Source organism: Sciurus vulgaris (genome assembly GCF_902686455.1).
Source record: "Sciurus vulgaris genome assembly, chromosome: 1".
In the NCBI taxonomy this organism is placed as follows: Eukaryota; Metazoa; Chordata; class Mammalia; order Rodentia; family Sciuridae; genus Sciurus; species Sciurus vulgaris.
Window position 1 is genome coordinate 166,040,847 of NC_136461.1, and position 19,646 is coordinate 166,060,492.

Sequence of the window (19,646 nt, forward strand, 5' to 3'; positions counted from 1 at the left end):
GACGGCCTCTCCGAGCGGCTGACGGGTTGGCTCTGGACGGGGCGCGCCCGCATCCACAGCCTTCAGGACCCCAGTCCCGGAGGCGCGAGGCCGGCCGCCTGCGCTGCGCTGCGCCGGGCCGGGCGGCGGGCTCCAGGCAGCCTCTGTGAGCGACGCCGCCTCGCGAGCGACGCCGCCTCTGTGAGCCAGGCCGCCTCTGTGAGCCAGGCCGCGCGCCTCTGACGACTGAGTCGGTCCCGTCAGAGCGGCCGGCGGCCGGCTCTCCCGCCACGCGGCGAGGCGTGCGGGGATTCGCGTGGGCACCGAGGCTGGCGTTGGAGCCCTGGTCTCTGTCCGGCAGGAATACTGCCTCGCACAGGGCACGGTCCCGAAAGGACCACCATTCGGATCAGTTGAAGCAGCTGCATCCGAATCCACATTCTTTGTTTTCAAGCTTCATTTTCATTCTTTTGGTCATTCTTCCATTTTCTTTGATTGTCCCCCTGAGGACACCGTGGGTCGGTGCTGGGGGGCGAGCGGGAGGCACAGGGATGGGAAAGGCAGCTCTGGGCCGCGGCGCCCACGGAGCAGCGGAGGCGCACTGGCACAGGGCAGGGAACGCCTGCCCCGGCCCTTGGGTTGCAGTTGGCTGGGAGAAAAAGGAAAGCAGAGCAAGTGCAACAAGAAACACAGCTTGTCTAGTGTGGAGTGGAGTTGGGTGGACTGTGCTGAGCAGAGATGTGAGCGTGATCCGACTTCCAGCCCTAATTTATAATTCGTCTTATAAGTGAAGTCCCATATTTGAAGAATTTTAAAGTATTGGCATGATCAAAATTGAATATTTGAAAAATCGTTCCGATAGGGTGAAAGATACTGCAAAATTAAGCAGGCCACTCGAAGTCTTCCTGGAGGACATTTATGATCACTCCAGGAAGAAATGAGATGCCTGAGCTAAGTAGGGAAGAAGGGATAAATCTGGGAGATGTGAGGGAAAATCAATACAGTCCAGTGACAGATTGGATGGCAGAGGCAAAGGAGAAGGTAGGGTGACTTGGGTTTCTGTCTTGGGCAAACAAGCTAATCAGTGGTGATGACATAAAATAGAGAACACCAAAGGCATAGCAGGTTTGGGGAAGAATCTGAGTTCAAATTAGGACTTATACATAGGATGTTTGAGCTATCCATAAAGCTCTAAACATATATATATATACAATACACATATATAGCATATATAGACACACACCTGTCATAGGCATATTATAGATGCATTAGAACATTAGGAAAAGAATGGTGATTAAGAAAAAGTTACACATCCCAGAAAAAAATCATTTAGTTGTCAAAAGTCAACTTCTAAAGAAGACTAGAAACCTGGAGGATATGTAAAGGCAAAGAAAGGTTGATTGAAATGGGTGACTGAAGAAGGTCTCTGAAAAGGGATCTCTAGTCTTGAAGGCAGGTTTAGAATAAGCACAAAGCCTAAGTTGAAAGGAATGGTAGGCATTCATGGCCTGGGTGAGAAAAAAAAGGAAATATGGCATCTTCTTGAAACTAATGTAAAACCAGTATGGCTGGGCTTGAGAAAGCAAAAAGGAAATGTTGAAGGTGAGTTTGGAGAAATGGGAAAAGACAAAATCATGCAGTGTTTTATAGACGCTACTAAGGAAGTTGAATTTTACTCAAAAAAAAAAAAAAAATTGGGACGCATTGAAGGGTCCCAAGTGGGACACTGGTATGATAAAGTTTAGTACTTAAAACTGTGGCATTCCAAAGCACTTTCACGTGTGGTCAGGTTATTGCTAGATGTCTTGGTGTAGAAGTGGCTCCGAGAAAGACTCACCTGGTATCAGAGCCTACAGAGCAGGATCAGGTGATGGGTCCTAATAAGAACTTATCCTGCGGAGTAAGGTGCCTGAAGTCAGTGGACAGTGGAGTCAATGCATTCATCCAGCCCCCAGCTATAGAAAATTGTAAGCTCAGGATTCAGTTCTCATCAATCTAGTCAAAATAGATGTTTTTCTTCTTCAGGAATATGTTTAACAATGCATCACATTTTACGTTTTACAATAAAATTATTTTGTATTACTATGTGAAGTTAATAGAAATTATTTTAACAATATTATTGTTAAAAATTTCAGGTAAAATTAAAACCAGTAATTTATTGAGGGCAAAAGATAAATTTTTAAATAGAAATAATAGACTCAGTGTTTATACTTGACGAAGGAAAATGAACCCCATAAATAATTGAAACTAGAAATATTGGCATCTTTGAGGATAATGAAATAATACAACAAATTCTTTACAACAAGTACTTGACAAACAGGTTAATGACCCTTAGCAATTTAAAGAGTACTCAGGGTTAGTTACTGCCCAAGAAGACTTGAAGTGCCTTGAAATCAGAGTTCACACAAGAAATTCATGACAGATTTTCCCAAATTTACCAATATTAAAAATTGACATTATTACTGACAACGTGAACAAACTGTGAAAATCAAATTTTCTAAGCTTAAAATAACTATGCTTGAGTAGAATACTAAATTATCCATTCTCATTAGAGATAATTATCAAATGATAAAGCAATCAGCAATTTTAAAGCTAAAAAACAGTGGTGTTTCAGGCAATTAATTTCAAATACTTTTCTGAATTTTTTATGTTTGTGGCATTTGTCATTCTTTTAAAATTTGTCTTCATTGCTTTTCTTGTTCTAAGTGGATGTCTGCTTTGCCTCTTCACCATCTCTGCCCTCCACCCCCACAAAAAGGCTTGGAGAAGAATGCGAGAAAAGGAAGAGTCAAAATAGGACTCCCAGTTAGAAGGGTAATAATTCACAGTTAACAGGTGTCAGTACTTGTAAGTAGCATTTTATTCACAAATTTTCATAGAAAGTACCTAGGACTACAAAGTACATAGAACTAGTAGCATGAGCATATGCTCACACAAACACACTCGTACACACACACCATTTAGTTACCTCTACACTCTTCTGGTACACACTGTCTAGTGAGGGTCTAAATATACAAACCAACAGCTCCAAATGGATAATCCCAATGTTATGATTAAGTCACTTTGTCTTAACCTAGGGGGTTCAGGAAAAACTGAAGAGGTAGCCCTTTATTTACCAAGTTATCTTCTTACCAATCTCCTACCAAGTTTGCCTCTCATTTATTTCCAAAGATTTATAAAACAATTTATGGAGAATGTACTCACAAACACACACATACACTTTTAATTATTACAGTAATTAGAATTATTCAGTTTTGCTTTCCACAATTTCAGTTTACCCATGTTCAACAGCGATCTAAAGATATTAAAGAAAAATTCCAGAAATAATTCATAAGTTTCAAATTCATGTTGTTTTGAGCAGTGCTCTGTTCTATCTCAGACACGAATCATTCCTTTGTCCAGTGTATCCATGCTGTACACCCTACATGCCCATTAATCACTTTCTGTCTCACTTACCAGATGCTCTCAGTATCACAGGACTTGTTTTCAAATAACCTTTATTTTGCATAATAATGGTTCCAAAGCATAAGAGTAATGATTTTGAAATTTTTGTTATAGTTTATTCCTATAACTGTTATAATTTATTAGTACTATTAGTAGTAATCTCTTACTATGCCCAATTTATATATTAAACTATCATAAATATGTATATATAAGAAAAAAGCAGTACATAGACTCCAATGATTTTTGCAGTTTCAGGAAGCCCACTGGGGATCTGGGATTATATCCCCCATAAATAAAGGGATAGGTATTATTGAATAGCAGTGTGTTAAATGCTATAATAAAGAGTTGGTTTGATTCAGTTCAGCTTAGTTAAGCAAAAAAAATTTTGAAGACCTACACTTATTATGTGCTAGGAATTGAGGATACAAAGAGGAACTGAAATAAAACTTATGATTGATGCACAATTAAGAAGAGAATGATAGTCTAATAATAGTGCCTACCACAAGACCCTGGGTTCAATCCCAAGACCTCAAAAAAAAATAGTGCCTACAAACTAATAATTAAAACAGAGGGTAGTATATGTAGTGAAAGTTTTTACAGAAAATCAAAGTATCACAAAGAAATACATAATTCTATTGAATGGTGGGAGAAGAGGGATCACAGGATGGTTTGTATAAGAGATAATGTCTAAGCAGGATGTTCAAGAATAAAATTTTACCCACTTTTAGGAAAGGATATTCTTTTGAAGGCAGAAAGACAAGCCCAAAGGCGTCTAGGAATGAAACAGCAATCAGTACAAGAATACACCAGCAATTCTATCCTACAGAAACATTAATATACAAGAGATTGCTTGGTAGTAGCTTAATATTAAGCTAAAAAAGGATGAAGCCTTTTTTATGTCTTTTATAGGGAAAAACACTAAAGGATTCTAGTTTGGGTGTGATAATATCATACATATTAGTCAGTTTTTGTCTCATTGACAAATAATTGAGAAAAACAAAGGAGGAAAGATTTATTTTGGCGCCCAGTTTCTGACCAGTTGTCTGCATTGCTTTGGTCTTGAGGTGAGGCAAAACATCATAGCAGAAGGGCATAAAAGAAGGAAGCTGCTCACCATGGCAGCTGGAAACATGAGAGAGCAAGGAAGGGACTGGGCACAAGAAATATGCTTCCAGGGCATGCCCCAAGTGACCCACTTCCTACAACTCGGTCCTATTTCCTACAGTTTCTATCACCTCCCAATAATATCATCAGATAATTAATCCCTCTGCTGATGAGGTCAGATCCAATCACTCTCCCTAAGAGCGCCACATTTGAACATTGTTGCATTGGGGACCAAGCTTTCAGTACATGAGTTTTGGAGGGACATTTCATATCCAAGCCATGACATGTCCATTTGGAAAAGAATTATTTAAGTAACAGTGGAAAATGGATTTGGAAGAGGGTAGGAAGCAGGGAAGGCAAGAAGAGAGGCAGGGAAACTAGTTCAGAAGTTTAACAGTAATCCAGGCAATGCAATGAGTGCCATAAGGGAGGTAGACAGTTTTCGTGAAGAAAGAATAGTGCACCTAGCTGAAAGCATAAGGGAGAACTGCTAGAGTGTAAAGAGTATGAAAATGAGGCCAGGTGTAGTGGTGCACACCTGTAATCCCAGTGTCTTGGGAGTCTGAGGCAGGAGAATTGTGAGTTCAAAGTCGGCCTCACCAACAGTGAGGTGCTAAGCAACTCCATGAGATCCTGACTCTAAAAGGAATACAAATAGGGCTGGGGATGTGGCTCAGTGGTTAAGTGCCCCTAAGATCAATCCCTGGTACAAAAAAAAAAAAAAAAAAGTATGAGAATGAGAAGTGAAAATGGTAATGTCAGCTATTAACTTGGGGCACCCAGATGGATATAGGTCTCAATTAAAAGATATTGTGATGTTCCTGAGAAGACATCAGGGAATGGATATAGGAGAAAGACGCCTACTGTGGACAGCAGCAAGACTTTTAGATTTTAACCATCAAAGAATTGAGTCTAGACTATAGCAGTAGGCCATTTCCATTTAAATCAGTGACACATGATAAGAATGAAAATCAGGTATTGAAGTGCATTGATAATAAGGGTATAAAAAGAGATCTGTGGATGGAAGATGGTAAGGAGAGAGGAATCTATGAAGGAAGAAGGCAAGCATGAAGGAAGAGACCAGGAAAAAATAGCATTATATAAGCTAAGGAATTCTCCATACATCTCTAAAATTCTAGACAAGGGCTTAATAATTAATAAAAATCTTAATACATTTTGTCCATAATTATTGAAATGTCTAATAACTCAAGCCAAAGTTGAATTTGATGGGGAAATATCAGAAAAGGCGAGGTTTTCTTTTCAGAAAAAATTGTTAAAGTTCTATATTCAGCTGTTATTTACACATAATCCACTCAGGGTATTACAAAAATTGGAGCAATGCATATGATAATTTCTTATTTACTAAGTTACCTTAAATGACTATTACAAAACTGAAAGGACTATGGGAGATCAAAGATTTTCATCTACTAAATTACAAAATATTCCTTTCTTAGATCTGATACCATATTTTGCAGGGAAGTTCCCAAAAAATATGGGTTCTTTATTTTCCTGCTTTTTATGTAACATTCTACCCTAAGTTAAACACATGCACATAAAGCAAAATAGAGCATAGTGTTTAAATTTGTATGTATAATAAATTAAAAATTAAAGGCCTTTATCTTTTTACTAGTATGTTGTGCATTTTATAGTCACGTTAATTAATTTGCCATCACAAGATAAAAAGAAATTATATTATTTGATGTTCATTGCATGTCAATTTCCTCATATTTAATACATAATACTACTATTTTCTATGATTTTGTTAATTTTCAGAAGAAAATTGGTATATAATATTTATATAAATTAACATATTTAAAATTAATGTATATAATATCAAGTTTCTAAAAATACTTTGAGTATTCTTTATTTTGAAATGAATACTTAGGATAAATTTTTCTATTAGTTTTCTTTTCACAGGTGAGCTACAGACAATGAACAGCAGGGGGCACAAAACCCAAAAGTAAGTTACTATAAAGTGAAGCACAATAAAATCTTATAGTGGAAAGCAGATAGATTTTGGAAGTAGCAGTTTGTTTCCAGCTGACTCCATCACGTATAAGCTGAGTGATCTTTATTTAATGATTTAACCTCTTTAGAATAATAATTATGATGGAGATTAAATGTTAACATATGTAACATGGCTCAATAAACACTAGGCTTTTTTCTTTACTTCTTATTACATACATGAGTATGTGTACACCAGAACATACAATGAGTAAATGGAAATTTAGACTTTTTGGCAATATATGCAGATCATGAACATGGACATGATGATAGACAGTAGAGCCATATCAAAACTAAATAAAACTAAGCAAAATAAATGGCATTATTTATTCAAATACAAGCACAGTTTTTCCTATATGAGAAAATATGAGTGTCAGAGAAAGTAAAGGTAAACATATGCATATTCTTTCAACATGGTATATAATGACAGTGTTTTTTCAGGATATGATCCAGAAAATACAATTATCTGGGAGTGATTGGTTTTAAAGACAGATTCTTGTCCTACTTAAAATCTAGCTTTTCAGATCTATGAGAAAAACACCTTCATATCCTCTTATAAAAGAGAACAAGGATACTTAATTCTTTTGATACTGTGAATTTTTAAACAGTACATTTTATGAAACTAGTAGCATTGTACCTGGCCCATGTCCTTCGTAGCTTCCTTTACTTTTTTTTTTTTTTTCTAAAATGACATATGTATATTCACAAATGCCTTGATCAAGAATACCTGATTATGGTGTCATTTTTTCTCTTTTCTAAAAAAACTACAGCAATTTTCACTACATTGGACAGGAGGGGACTAATTGTTCCTTTTTTATGATTAGTGGCTATGGTGTATTATTTCAAATAACATTTTCCCCAGCACTTTTTGTTACCAGGCACTGAAAGACATGCTCTATTTTTAAAAGCAACTTTGAATATAAAGTCTCATAAATTGGGATTTAATTAAAATTTTATGTCCTTCTATAGGAGTAAGCTTAACTATGTATTTGTTAACTTTAAAGGTTTTATCAGCTGGGTATGGTGGAACAAGCCTATAATTCCAGTGACTTGGGAGTTTGAGGCAGGAGGATCCCAAGTTCAAGGCCAACCTGGGCAATGTAAGAAGACCCTGTCTCAAAGTAAATAAAAAGTGCTAGGATTGTATCTCAGTGGTAGTGTGACCCTGGATTCAATCCCCAGTTCAACAAAATAACAACAAAACCACCACCAACAACAACAGAACCTCAAGGTTTTTTCATCAGTGAAATTCATTAGTCTGAATTTTAGAAAATTTATTTTAAAACTTCCAAAATCTAAATGAAAAGATAGCAAATAATGATGGGATCATCACATATCATTCTTACCTATTTATCAAGAGCAAAACAAACTTTCCAACTACAAATCTAATACAAAACAATTTTTTAAATTTATCTCTGCATAAAGAGAATTACTCTAAAACTTTTGTTGTTTTATTTCCTTAGTTTTTTAACACATAAAATTTATTTTTATCCAAAGTGAATCATACTGCACATATTAATTTATAATTTGATTTTGTCATATATTTTGTGAACCATTTCCAATTTAGTAGATAAAAATTTTCATCATATTCTGAGTGTCTGCATATTATTACATAGTATGAGTGTACCAAATTATTTTACCCATCCCACATTATTGGTTTTTAATTTTTTTGTTTTAATACATACAATAAACTAAAATGTGATAAACCTCATTGTGCATGCATTATCTTCTACTCCAAAGAATATAGAAGGGGTGTGTGTGTGTGTGTGTGTGTGTGCGTGTGTGTGTGATTGTGTACATGCACACATATGTATGTTTTCTCATATCTCCATAATTAAAAGGATATTATTGCTCTTTTTCATTCTTTGATAATGTGGTAGATAAAAAATACTTTATTTTAGTTTACATTCTTTGATTATTAGTAAATTGAAAAAAGTTCATGTTTAGTTATTTATACTTCTTCCTTCATGAATTGCTTTTCATGCCTTTATTTCCTTCCCTTATTACATAGATTAACACTGTTTTGAAAATATCTTCACCAGTTTGTCTTTTGTCTTCTTTGGTTTTTATTTATCTTTTTTTCACATAGTAGTTTCTGAGGTGTTCATTTGGTTTCAGTCACCCACTTTATCAATCCTTTCCTATATGATTTCTGCTTTTAGGTTCTACTTAGAAAGCTTTTCCTAAACCTGAAATTATAATATTTACCTGTATATTCTGGCACAAAACATAAGCACACATACATGTTTAAAATAAAATTCAGTCATTTATTCATTCATGCATATTCATTCGTTCATGTACACTGAGCACATATATAATAGGAACTGTTCTAAATGGGAATAAAGCAGTGAATAACATTTGCAAGGTTTCTTCTCTCATGGAGTTATATTCCAGAAGGAATTGGATGGTGTATTATATAATTTAATATGGGATTTCAAATCAAAGGGGAAAGAACGTATTGACTATTCAATATATGATGTTGTTGCAACTAGTTAATCATTAAGAAAAGAAAAAATTAGAGTATTTCATATTGAACATCAAGCTCATTACAAATGAATTTAAAATGTTTTTTTTAATTCATGAAAACAGTAGAAAAAACAAATATATAAAAATACTATATCTTCTTAAACATGAAAACCGAGTGGGATCTCAAGGCAATTCTGGAAATGATATCTTAATTTTTAAAATGGACTAGAACAAAGTAATTTTTGAACAATAATCTTTATTAGTGTAGTTTCAAAGGTACATATAATCCTGAGCTACTGCATTTATACATTTATCATTTACTCTTTGAAGTTTACATGTATTTTGCTCCAAACTCTCTGGTGAGTACATTTTTATACTAATCAGGAACATAAATAATTTAAAATATTAGTCTTATCCCTGGTATCACCAATTAATTTACTCAGATCATCTCATTAGCTAATTCTATAACATGAAAGACTTCAGAATATTACTTCTCAATTAAGCAATTTCTTTCTCAAAACTGCAAAGATGGGCAGTGCAAGAGCTGATTCCGAAAGTCCTAGTGAATTCTTAGAAAACTATGTTGCTCTTTATCTGTGATCTATTTTCTTAAATTAATTGGGTAATTATCTAGTCAGTTATATTTGAGAAGAATGATAAGAGTACCTCTAATCTTAACATTTTAGCTAGTGCAAAATGTCATAGGCTCCTTTCACATATAAGTGGTACATAATTATCCCAACAAGAAAAATTTCCCATGATCTAATGAAAAGAAATATAACCCAATGTAAATATTTTTGATTAAATAGTTCAGTATTATAAAATATGTCATGTGAAATACTTCCTCAAGTCTCTATAAAGGAATACATACAGTGGATTAACATTAAATTACATAAATGCAGAATTTTTTAAATTGGTAAATAAAAAGAAAAAAAAGAAAGGCAAAAATCCTGTGATCTTTGAGAAAAGACATTTATCCAACATTTTCAACTGTGAACAAATAAATATTTTCATTCTTGTATTTTAAATTACTACCAAAATATTGTATCTTTCTACAAACAACAAAAAACAAGCATACGGTTATCTAGAAATGTTTCTCTGACAACAATGTTGAGTTTTTGAAAGTACACTCAAATTCTTTTCCTGAATAAGGTCACTATAATCTTAGGTTAAAATTACTGTAAGCAGTTCAAGCAAAATGCATATTGCTTTCATTTTAAAGCAAGCAATTTTGATGCTGTTTAATTAAAATGTAAGTATAAATGTGAAATGATTGTAGAAACATTTATAAACACTTCTTGGAAATACTTACAGGTCAGCAATTAATGGAATAACAATTTGAACATAAGAAAGAGTAATATTATGTTATGTTTGGTGACATCCAAAAATATCTTTAATTGATTTAAAAGAACATAAAAACACAGCTTTGTTATTTTGAATTTGAAAACCTAGCAGCAAAATAAACTATTTGCATAAAATGCAGTGCAATGAGCATTTACTCATAAAAGGCTCCCAAAGTCTTGAAACTATTAAACATAAACCAGAATGGAATCCATTAGGATAAACGATTGAAAGATGTCCAGAATAGCTTATCAAGAACTGCTAGACGCTCTCACCTGCATCACTGAATCATAAGCAAGCTTATGCAAAACTATGTTCTGGATAACTGACTCTTATGGCTCCCCAATAACAAGCTCGGATAAGGCAGATCAAACCTAAAAGATAAGCAATTGCCCAAGAAACATAGGTTGCATGAAATCGTCTCGCAAAGTCTTGGGTGCCAACCTAAAATAAAAAGCAATATAAAACAAAAGATTAGAAACTTTAAGAAACTATCTGTTCACCCTGCATCAACTTATGTGTGATTCATATAAAGTACATCCCCAAACTGAAGCCACAAATTCTCTACAAAACACAAGGTGTATCTGTTGACTGTAATTAACAAACCATACTACGACTTACATTAACTATAAATTTTACGAAATAAACCAAAAAAAACACACTAAAATGTTACCTCCACGAGGTATTTAATCTATGTGACTCTTTACTGTCCTGTGACACTGTAGGATATTGCTAGTAATATGGGACAGTATACTAACTGCGGAACACAGGAGCATGGAAAGCAAATGACCGCAAAACAGATCAGTTCCTTCCTCTTCTCCTGGCATAATCCCCATGCCAACTGTTTCAGTGTCCTCTAAAAATAATCCATCCTCATATTGGTAATAAATCTCTGCTTGATATGGATTAAGAGAAGAATGATTTTTCAGACTTCCATAGCAGAATGATTATTGTTTTGAATATAAGATACTCCATGGCCATGCAAAGTTGATTTTGTCACTGAATAAAAACAAATGGGCTTTTGTTAATGGATGGTAAATCTCCCAATGTTAAATATTTTCAGAGGGGTCCAAAGACATCCTTTACCTCGATGGGAGAACGTCATTAATATCTGGTCCATGGAAAAACCAAAAAAACAAAACAAAACAAAACACCAGGTCAATGGATGGGCTTCTGATTGCCCATAGTCCCTCAGAAGTTCCTGGGCCTGGGGAGGCAGCATTCTCAGAGGTCACTAAAGGTTGTCCCAGACCTCATCACTGGTTTATGTTGATAAAATTAAGTGAGAATTCTAACAGCAAATTAGTACTCACAGTTAATCCCACTCCAATGAAAATACATATCATTCCAATGGTAATATAAGCACAGCAGCGTCTTCGTGGAAGTGCACTACCCACTGAAGAGCTGCAAATTCATGACAGCAAAAGAGAACATTAAGTATTTACATCAAGATTCTTCTTTCAGCTTTGTCAGTTCTTACCTCTGGCTTTAGTAACACTAATTTATAAACTTTCATTCATTTCTTCACCTGGACAGACAACATGCATGAAAATGTCATTTTCAATGAGTGATAAAGTCATACAAATGCATTTATGATATTATTATGCTTTAAACAAAATTCAAGCCTTGGTCATTGACAGTATCCAACACCATGACCCCTGATGACATTCCAAGATAGTCTGTTTGCAAAGAATCTCTTCAGGAATGGAAAAGTTTTATTGTCTTATAAATAGTATTTGATTTTTTTAATACAGTTGTAATGCTTTATGTTTAGTGTAGAAAAAATAGAAAAGAATAAAAAAGAAAAGGAAAATTACTTATAATCACACCACCACAATATAGCCAATCAACAATCTGGCATATCCTCCTGTGATTGGTTTTACTTATCAATATATAGCAAAAGCATTTTCCTATGTCATTAGGTATTCTCAAACTCTAATTCTGATAACTGAACAATTAGCCTATTCCCTACAAGTACATACTTAGAGCGCTTTATTATAAATTATGCCAGCTAAGCTTCATTTAAGAGTTGTGCTTATTTTTCATCATTTTCCTAAATTTTTTTAGAATTAGGATGACAAAGATGAAGGAATTAAACTTTTCAAGACTTTAAATATATTCTGCCAAAAAGCCAGTAGGAAATTCATAAAAGCATATGCTGCCATTATACTTCTCAAATGAAATTCCAAATGCAATAATATTTAGCTCTCTCACTTTCTGATATTTGTAGTTTACAAAATGATACAAGTATAACAGAGATCAAATAACCAAATTAGTACTTTTTTCTCTAAGTATACATACATCTAATAACATACCATTTGCCAGGCACTGTTAGTGAAAGACATTATGAAGTATCATCTTTGTATAGCCACTGTCAAAATCATGCCCAATATACTCTAATCTCTTAAAGAATGTCAACTGAATAAGTGAAAAACAGAAATGTATCATTCACTAGGTATCATTTAGAAATGTACTAGTCCAAAGAGGTTAATTTTGCCTAACAAAACCATTTCCTTTAATACCTACATCTTTTTTTTTTAAATCAGTGAAATCTGCTACAAATATAGATCATATATTTTCTGAATATTTATACCCATACATAAACATCTGGATGACCTAGCGGTCATCATTAATTACCGTGTTGCACAGATTTCTATCAGGAGTTAGGAGGGCATGCAAAATTCACTGTTTTATGCTTTATTTTAGCCTTAGATTCATTTTGGTTCCAATTTCTATCCAACTATTTAGTGGGTTTTCCTGCCTTACACCTTATAGCTGGTGGTTGTTTCTCATTACTTCTGTGTACCTCCCTCTGGCAGTCTAATCTACCATGCATCATAAACCACCTAAGCTTCTTAGAATTATGTACTGAAAAAGTCAAAGGTTCTAAATGAATAGTAGAGCATCTTTTCTGTGGACCAAGAGAATAACCTGAGTGCACCAATTTCAGTCTGTGAACTCTGCTTAGAAAACCTGTGCCCTTTCATCATCACTCAGTCACTACTTCTGAAGTCTTCATTATGGTTTGGATATAAGATGTCCCCTCAAACAAAGTTCCTGCTAATATAGGACTATTTGAAGGTTAAATGATCAAATTATGAGCGTGTAACCAGGAGATGGGTCACTAGAGGCATGACCTGGAAGTAGTTCTCTCTCTCTCTCTCTCTCTCTCTCTCTCTCTCTCTCTTTCTCTCTCTCTCTCTTTCTCACCTTCCTGACCCCACCATGAGCTGAGCAGCTTTTCTCCACTGGGCCCTACCCCCATGATGTGCTGCCTCACCTTGAAACCAGAGCAATGCAGTCGGCCATACATGAAGGGAGACCTCTGAAACCATGAATTTATATCTTTAAATATAAAAACATTTAAAGATATTTTTGAGACAAGGTCTTCCTAAGTTGCTAAGGCTGACTTCAAACTTGTGATCCTCTTGCCTCTGTCTCCCAAGTCACTCACATTAAGGTATGTGCCATTCACACCTGGCAACAATGCTACTTTGAACACTCTTTGATGTTTCTTCATTTTATATCTGCAGCCATTTCTCAAACATATACTTAGGAATATGCTGTATCATAGCATATCTTTAATAAGTATCAGATTTATATCCCCAGAAAAACTATGTGAGTGGTACTACTGTGTCACTCAAATTCTCATGACACTTCAACGCTTGGTATTATTCTAATTTTTTAAAATTTCATGGGTGAAATGACATCTTATTGTGATTTTAGTATGTAAAGCCCTGGTTTTTAGCAAAGTTAACCATCTTTTCAAATGCTAGTTGACTATTCCTTTTCTTTCACTGTTACTTGTTTATTTTTATCTATGGCCCCCTTTCTTGTGCTGCCTTTTACTTACTGATTCACAGAGGACATTTGTGTAATCTGGATACTATCCCAGGCAGCCTGTATATACTGAATATATCTTCTTATAGTCTGTTTTTTAAATTTACTTTAATAACATCTTTTGATGAAGTTTTTAACTTAAAAAAATGTAATGTAAGGTAATTAAAATATGGTCAAAATTATTAATCTTTTCCTTTAAGGTTTTTGGTTTTTTGTGGCTTATCAAGTAAATTCTCTCTTACATCTGTCACAAAGAAAGGTTTCTATTTTTTAAAAGTATTAAAATTTTGCTTTATGTATTTATGTCTTTGTCCACAATAACATAGTCCTTATAACTCTTGGTGTTAATTTTATACATTTTCAAGTTATAGTATTTGGTGTGTTCAAGTTCAGATTTTATCTTTCACAATATGTATCTTTTTCCAATTTTTTACTTTTATCCTATGTTCTCATATTTTGTGTTTCTTCTTCAAATTTTATATAGGTGTTTTATGTCTGGCCTGATAATTTCCAGTAAATTTTACTGGCAAGATTAGTCTGATGTATGGAGTATTTCTGTCACCTTATTTTGCTTTTGATTTTTTCTGTATTTCTTGTACTCTTCCACATTCTTTTCCAGACTTCTTTTGGATTAACTATGATTCTTCTATTTCACTTTCCACTTACTACTTTGAAAGTTTTACAGTTTCATTCAAGTTGCCCTTAAAATTTTAACATTCATATCTTTTAAAAGTGAAAACCATCTAGTAAGTACCTTTACAGTAAATAATAAGGATCTTAGAAAGCATGACTTGAAATAGTCCAGTCCCAACTTGCGTATTATTATTATGCAATATTTAAGTTCTATTATGTATTTTCCTCCAAATTTGTTAGTTTTGATGTTTTTACTACTTTATACAATTGATGTTCCCAGTAAATATTTGTAATTTTCTGGTTTTCCTTCTTTCATTGCACAAATTTTTTCTGGAAGATTTTTCCATTTTCTCTAGTTCACCTTTTAGAAGTTTTTGTTGTTGTTGTTGTTGTTTTAAGTGATGTATCAAGATGGTATTTTCTGAGTGTCTTTGTTGGTTGGTTTTGTATCTAAAAAGATCTTTATTTTACTTTCCTTTTACTGTGTGTTTTAGATAGGTCTATAACCCAGTTCATCAGATACTTTCTCAGTATTTTTAAACTTGTTCTCTGACTTCCATTTTTGTTGTTGAGGTGTTTGCTGATACAATTTACCTTTTTCATCATCTCTTCCTTTTGTGGTAGGCTTTTTTTTTTTTTTTTTTTTCCTGACCTACTCTTTTCTTGAAGAATACTACTCGAAGGATTTTACCATGAGGAGGCAGTGTTCCAACCTCTCCACCTTCTGTGAGCCCAAGGCCAGGCCACCTCTCTCATTCTTACTGGAACACCCTTGGCATACTCCTAGTTATCATTTCATCTTCACTTTGGGGCCCTGGAATCTTAGCTCTCATATCAACTGAACTATACATCTTGATGTTTGTAATAGTTGTTTTTTTCATATTATTGGATATGAAAGGCAAAAGCATACACAATATGCCAAGAGTGAATTTCTAACAGGAAAGGTCTCAAAGATCCAATGATTCACTCTCCAAATTACTTATATTCCCATTCATGAAAACACCCTATAAAACACTAGGATTATGAGGGAGGCCTGGAAAATGCTAGTGTGGCTAAGGTTGTAGAAATTTATAAGGGAACAGTCACCATATTCTCCTAATATTCAGATGAAGAAACCATGGAGGCTCCATTAGTTGGGTGCTATGTTTTGCACATAGTTTATCCCCTTGGAAACTGATGTTAGAGTTTACTCTCCCTGGTATGGTAGAAAGAAAGAGGGTAGAAAGTTAATCTGGATAGTATGCAGAGTCAAGACCTATGGAAAGCAATCAGGACTAGATAAGGTCATCATGGTAGAACCCTATAATTGAATCCTGGTAGATTTATGAAGACTGGGAGAGGGCTAGGGTGCAGCTCAGTGCTAGACTACCCTAGCATGCACAAGGTCCTGAGTTCAATCTCTAGTACCAAAAAAAAGGGGCGGCGGGAGAAAGGTCAGACAGACTTCCCTGTCCCTTGCTGTGATACTCTGCAATGCCCCAGGGTTCTAAGAGAAAGGCGGCCAACCCAACACGTGGACTCTTGATCTTGGATCCCAAATGTGAGCTAAAAGAAACTCCTTTTATTTATAAAGCATGAAGTCTCAGGCATTTCATTACAGTAATGGAAAATAGTAATTCAGTAAGTTTTAAGGATAGAGCAAGATGTGAATAGATGGAGGAGTAAGTCACTTTAGCTGATAATAGCATGTTCAGGTACGAAAAAAAAAGAAAAGAATTTTGTTCAAGGAACAAGCAGAATAACCTTTCAGCTAGAGGAGGTTTCTCAGGTGAACAGTAGAGGCAAGGGATATTTCGGCTGATTGGTGAAGTCACATAAGTGATTTCTAGGTATGCAAGGGTGAGGAAGATAATAAGGGAATAGCCAGGCTGTCCCAGACCTAGAAAGATGAGATTACAGAACATTAGAAAGAAACTGTCTAATGTCTCCAAGGAAGTATAAGAATTTATTGAGACTGGGACACAGGGGTTCTGTATAAAGGTGGAACAAAGAAAAGATACCACTAGGGTAGTTAAACAGAGACTTAGTCCTGGAGAGCAGTATATGTCTTGCTAAGAATATCTGAGTTTAATCTAGGACTTTCTGCAATATGCTTACGGTACAACATGTAGAACATTTCTTCCAAAAAAATAAGCTTTTTTCTCAGAATAATTTATGTGCCATTAAATAGGCAATCCTAGGATAAAAAATGGAAATACTGTATTCTTGGGTTATGAAGTATGCAACCTACACAAGTAGTAAGGTTTGCAGTCATCAACTTGGGAGCTACTGAAAAATTTGAAGCCAGAGAGTTTAGTCATACAGATATTTGGGCATCATTACTCTAATAATGGATGAAGAACTTTAAGGATGGAGGCCAAGAGATAATTTAGAAAAGAACTGTATTAGTCCTACTGAGAGATGCTGAATGCATGAACTAAAATAGGAATGGCAAGAATAAGAGGACAAAAGTAAATGTCAAAAGACAGAATTGATAGGATATTATCATTTGGATATGGGCAATGTAGAAAAAATATACCCATATTTCTGATGGGTAGGTAGATGGGAAAATATGCATTAATATAATATATTCATCAATACACAAGGAAGATTAGTTTGGAGAATAGGGTAGGGAAATTGTCCATGGTGTGTTTAAGATATTGGTGAGATAACAGGTTGAAATACATACAGGTAAGATAGTTAATAGAGATCATATGTCTATATCTGCAGTTCCAGAGAGGGGTCTGTAATGATATGATGACATACAAGTGACATAGAAACATGAGAGAACCCAGAAACAACATGGTCAAGCTCCAACTCTGAAGAACAGCAGTGTTTAACAATGTGGAAGAGAAAACCAGAGCAACAAAGGAAATAACAAAGGAGTATTCTGATAAGTGGAAAAACTCAGGAGAAAATGGTATCTGAAAACCAAGAAAGGAGCAAATTTTAAGGGAAAAAACACCCACGGTGATCAACAGTACTTAGAGCAAACAAGCAAGATAAGGACTGAGCTATTATAGGACCTTGCAATTGGACGTGAATTTCCTCAGGGCAAATTCAGTGGCTTAGTGGTGTTTTACTCCAGAGAGAGTGGGCAGACACAATCAAATAAAGGCAAAAGCCTCATAAAGAAGAGACCTACTTCTGTCCAAGAAGAGGAAATGAAGTGAGCATAGACAGAATTAGGTTTATAGGTAGGAGTGTGAAGTTACATGAGTCACAGAGAGTCCCAGTCATCTCAGAGCAGAAGGCAACTCACCAGCAGGGACAGAGAGAGCAGAGAGACTAAGAGGGAGTTTAAGAGGAAGAGTAACTATGTAGAGATAGCTGTTTGAGGAATAGTGCAAAGAGTTAATCAAGGATACAAAAAAAAAAAAAAGAATCTAGAGCAAGGCATTAGCTAAAGGGTGAAGCTGTACTTTTATAAAGAGTTTATCAATACCAAATTTTTCAGTTTTCAGATATCCTGGTAGGGGAATGGATAATTGTTATCAACATAGATATTGTGCAAAAAAAAAAAAAAAAAAAGGATATGAAAAGATAGATGGGACAAAGACTTAATCTAGCAAACCTAGGAGACTCAAAAATTTCTGTGTTCAAAATGAATGTATCATTCTCAAACACACCTCTTCTAGATCCTGAATTCCCCATTTTAGTGGATGATTCCATAGCCTTTCTGAAATAAGGTCATCCTAGACCCCAGTTTCTTTCCCCAACGCCTTCACATTCAGTCCCATCTATCCTGTTTCCTGAATGGTGCACCAGCGCTTTGACTCCTCTGTGCTTTGACTCCTCTGTGCATTTGCACAGCAGCTCCTTCCGCAGTAAACCATCTAAGTCCTGCTTTACATGATTCCCCCTCATCTTCCATAACTTAGTTCATACATTACTTCCTCCTGAAAGCCTTCACTCACACTCCCCCTTTCTTCCCATCTTCAGAGCAGAGCATCCTGGCCATATCTCTTTGAAAGCACTTAAAACTTCGCTGTAATTATCTGTTTTCACTTTGCCCATAAAACTAAGTTCCTTGACAGCAAGATTGTCTTTTATTTTGAGCAACCAGTACCTAGTGCAGGACTGTTTGTTGAATTAATGAATAATTCTAAAAGATAGTACTAAAGAGCAAATTAAGCCGAGAACAGTGGCCCATGCCTGTAATCCCAAGGGCTTGGAAGGCTAAGGCAGGAGGATCGCTAATTCAAAGCGAGCCTCGGCAAAAGCGAGGCACTAAGCAACTGAGTAAGACCCTGTCTCTAAATAAAATACAAAATATAGAGGTGGGAATGTAGCTCAGTAATCAAGTGCCCCAGTACCCCCCCAAAAAAAAATCAAATTAAAAGGATGGCATTTGAGAGTAATAGTCTGCTATTCATCAATGATGTAGAAGAAACAATATTCAAGGAGCATTATCATGGATTAAAACAATGTTTCTGTGAGTCTTAGGTCTATTATAACCTTTGCATGATTAAATTTTTTTCAGAATGCTAAATCTACCTCTCCAGGTGGACAGTGGCTACGATCTGCCCAATTAAAAGAAAAACATCACCTTCACTTACAGCACCCCAGCCACTCTATAAGGAAGAAGCAATAACTGAGGAAATGCTTCTCCATCTCTGGACCTCTGAGGCAAGCTTCCCTACATGTTCATAAGACAGATAAATAATGCATGAATTTCCAAGTAATGATTTGTGACCTCCTATAACTCAAAAGTAATTTTGGGATATTTGTGTTAAAGAAATAAACTTCTGTCTCATATTGTTACTCCAACTGATCCATCCCTTTGTTATGAAGAAAAATATAAAAAAAAAAATCTAAATATCAACTATGAATGTTCATGTGATAACAGCATCTGC

The 19,646-nt window shown here is 35.2% G+C and overlaps 1 protein-coding gene across 1 annotated transcript in view; it reads right to left on the minus strand.

The window, feature by feature from the left end:
• Nucleotides 1-8,029: 8,029 nt before the first annotated feature.
• PIP4P2 (phosphatidylinositol-4,5-bisphosphate 4-phosphatase 2) overlaps nucleotides 8,030-19,646 on the minus strand; it is a 49,531-nt gene continuing 37,914 nt past the window's right edge. Inside the window, 2 exon segments of the mRNA XM_079145240.1 lie at nucleotides 8,030-10,782; nucleotides 11,652-11,742. Coding sequence (XP_079001366.1) covers nucleotides 10,639-10,782; nucleotides 11,652-11,742 — 235 coding nt within the window. The 3' untranslated portion in view covers nucleotides 8,030-10,638.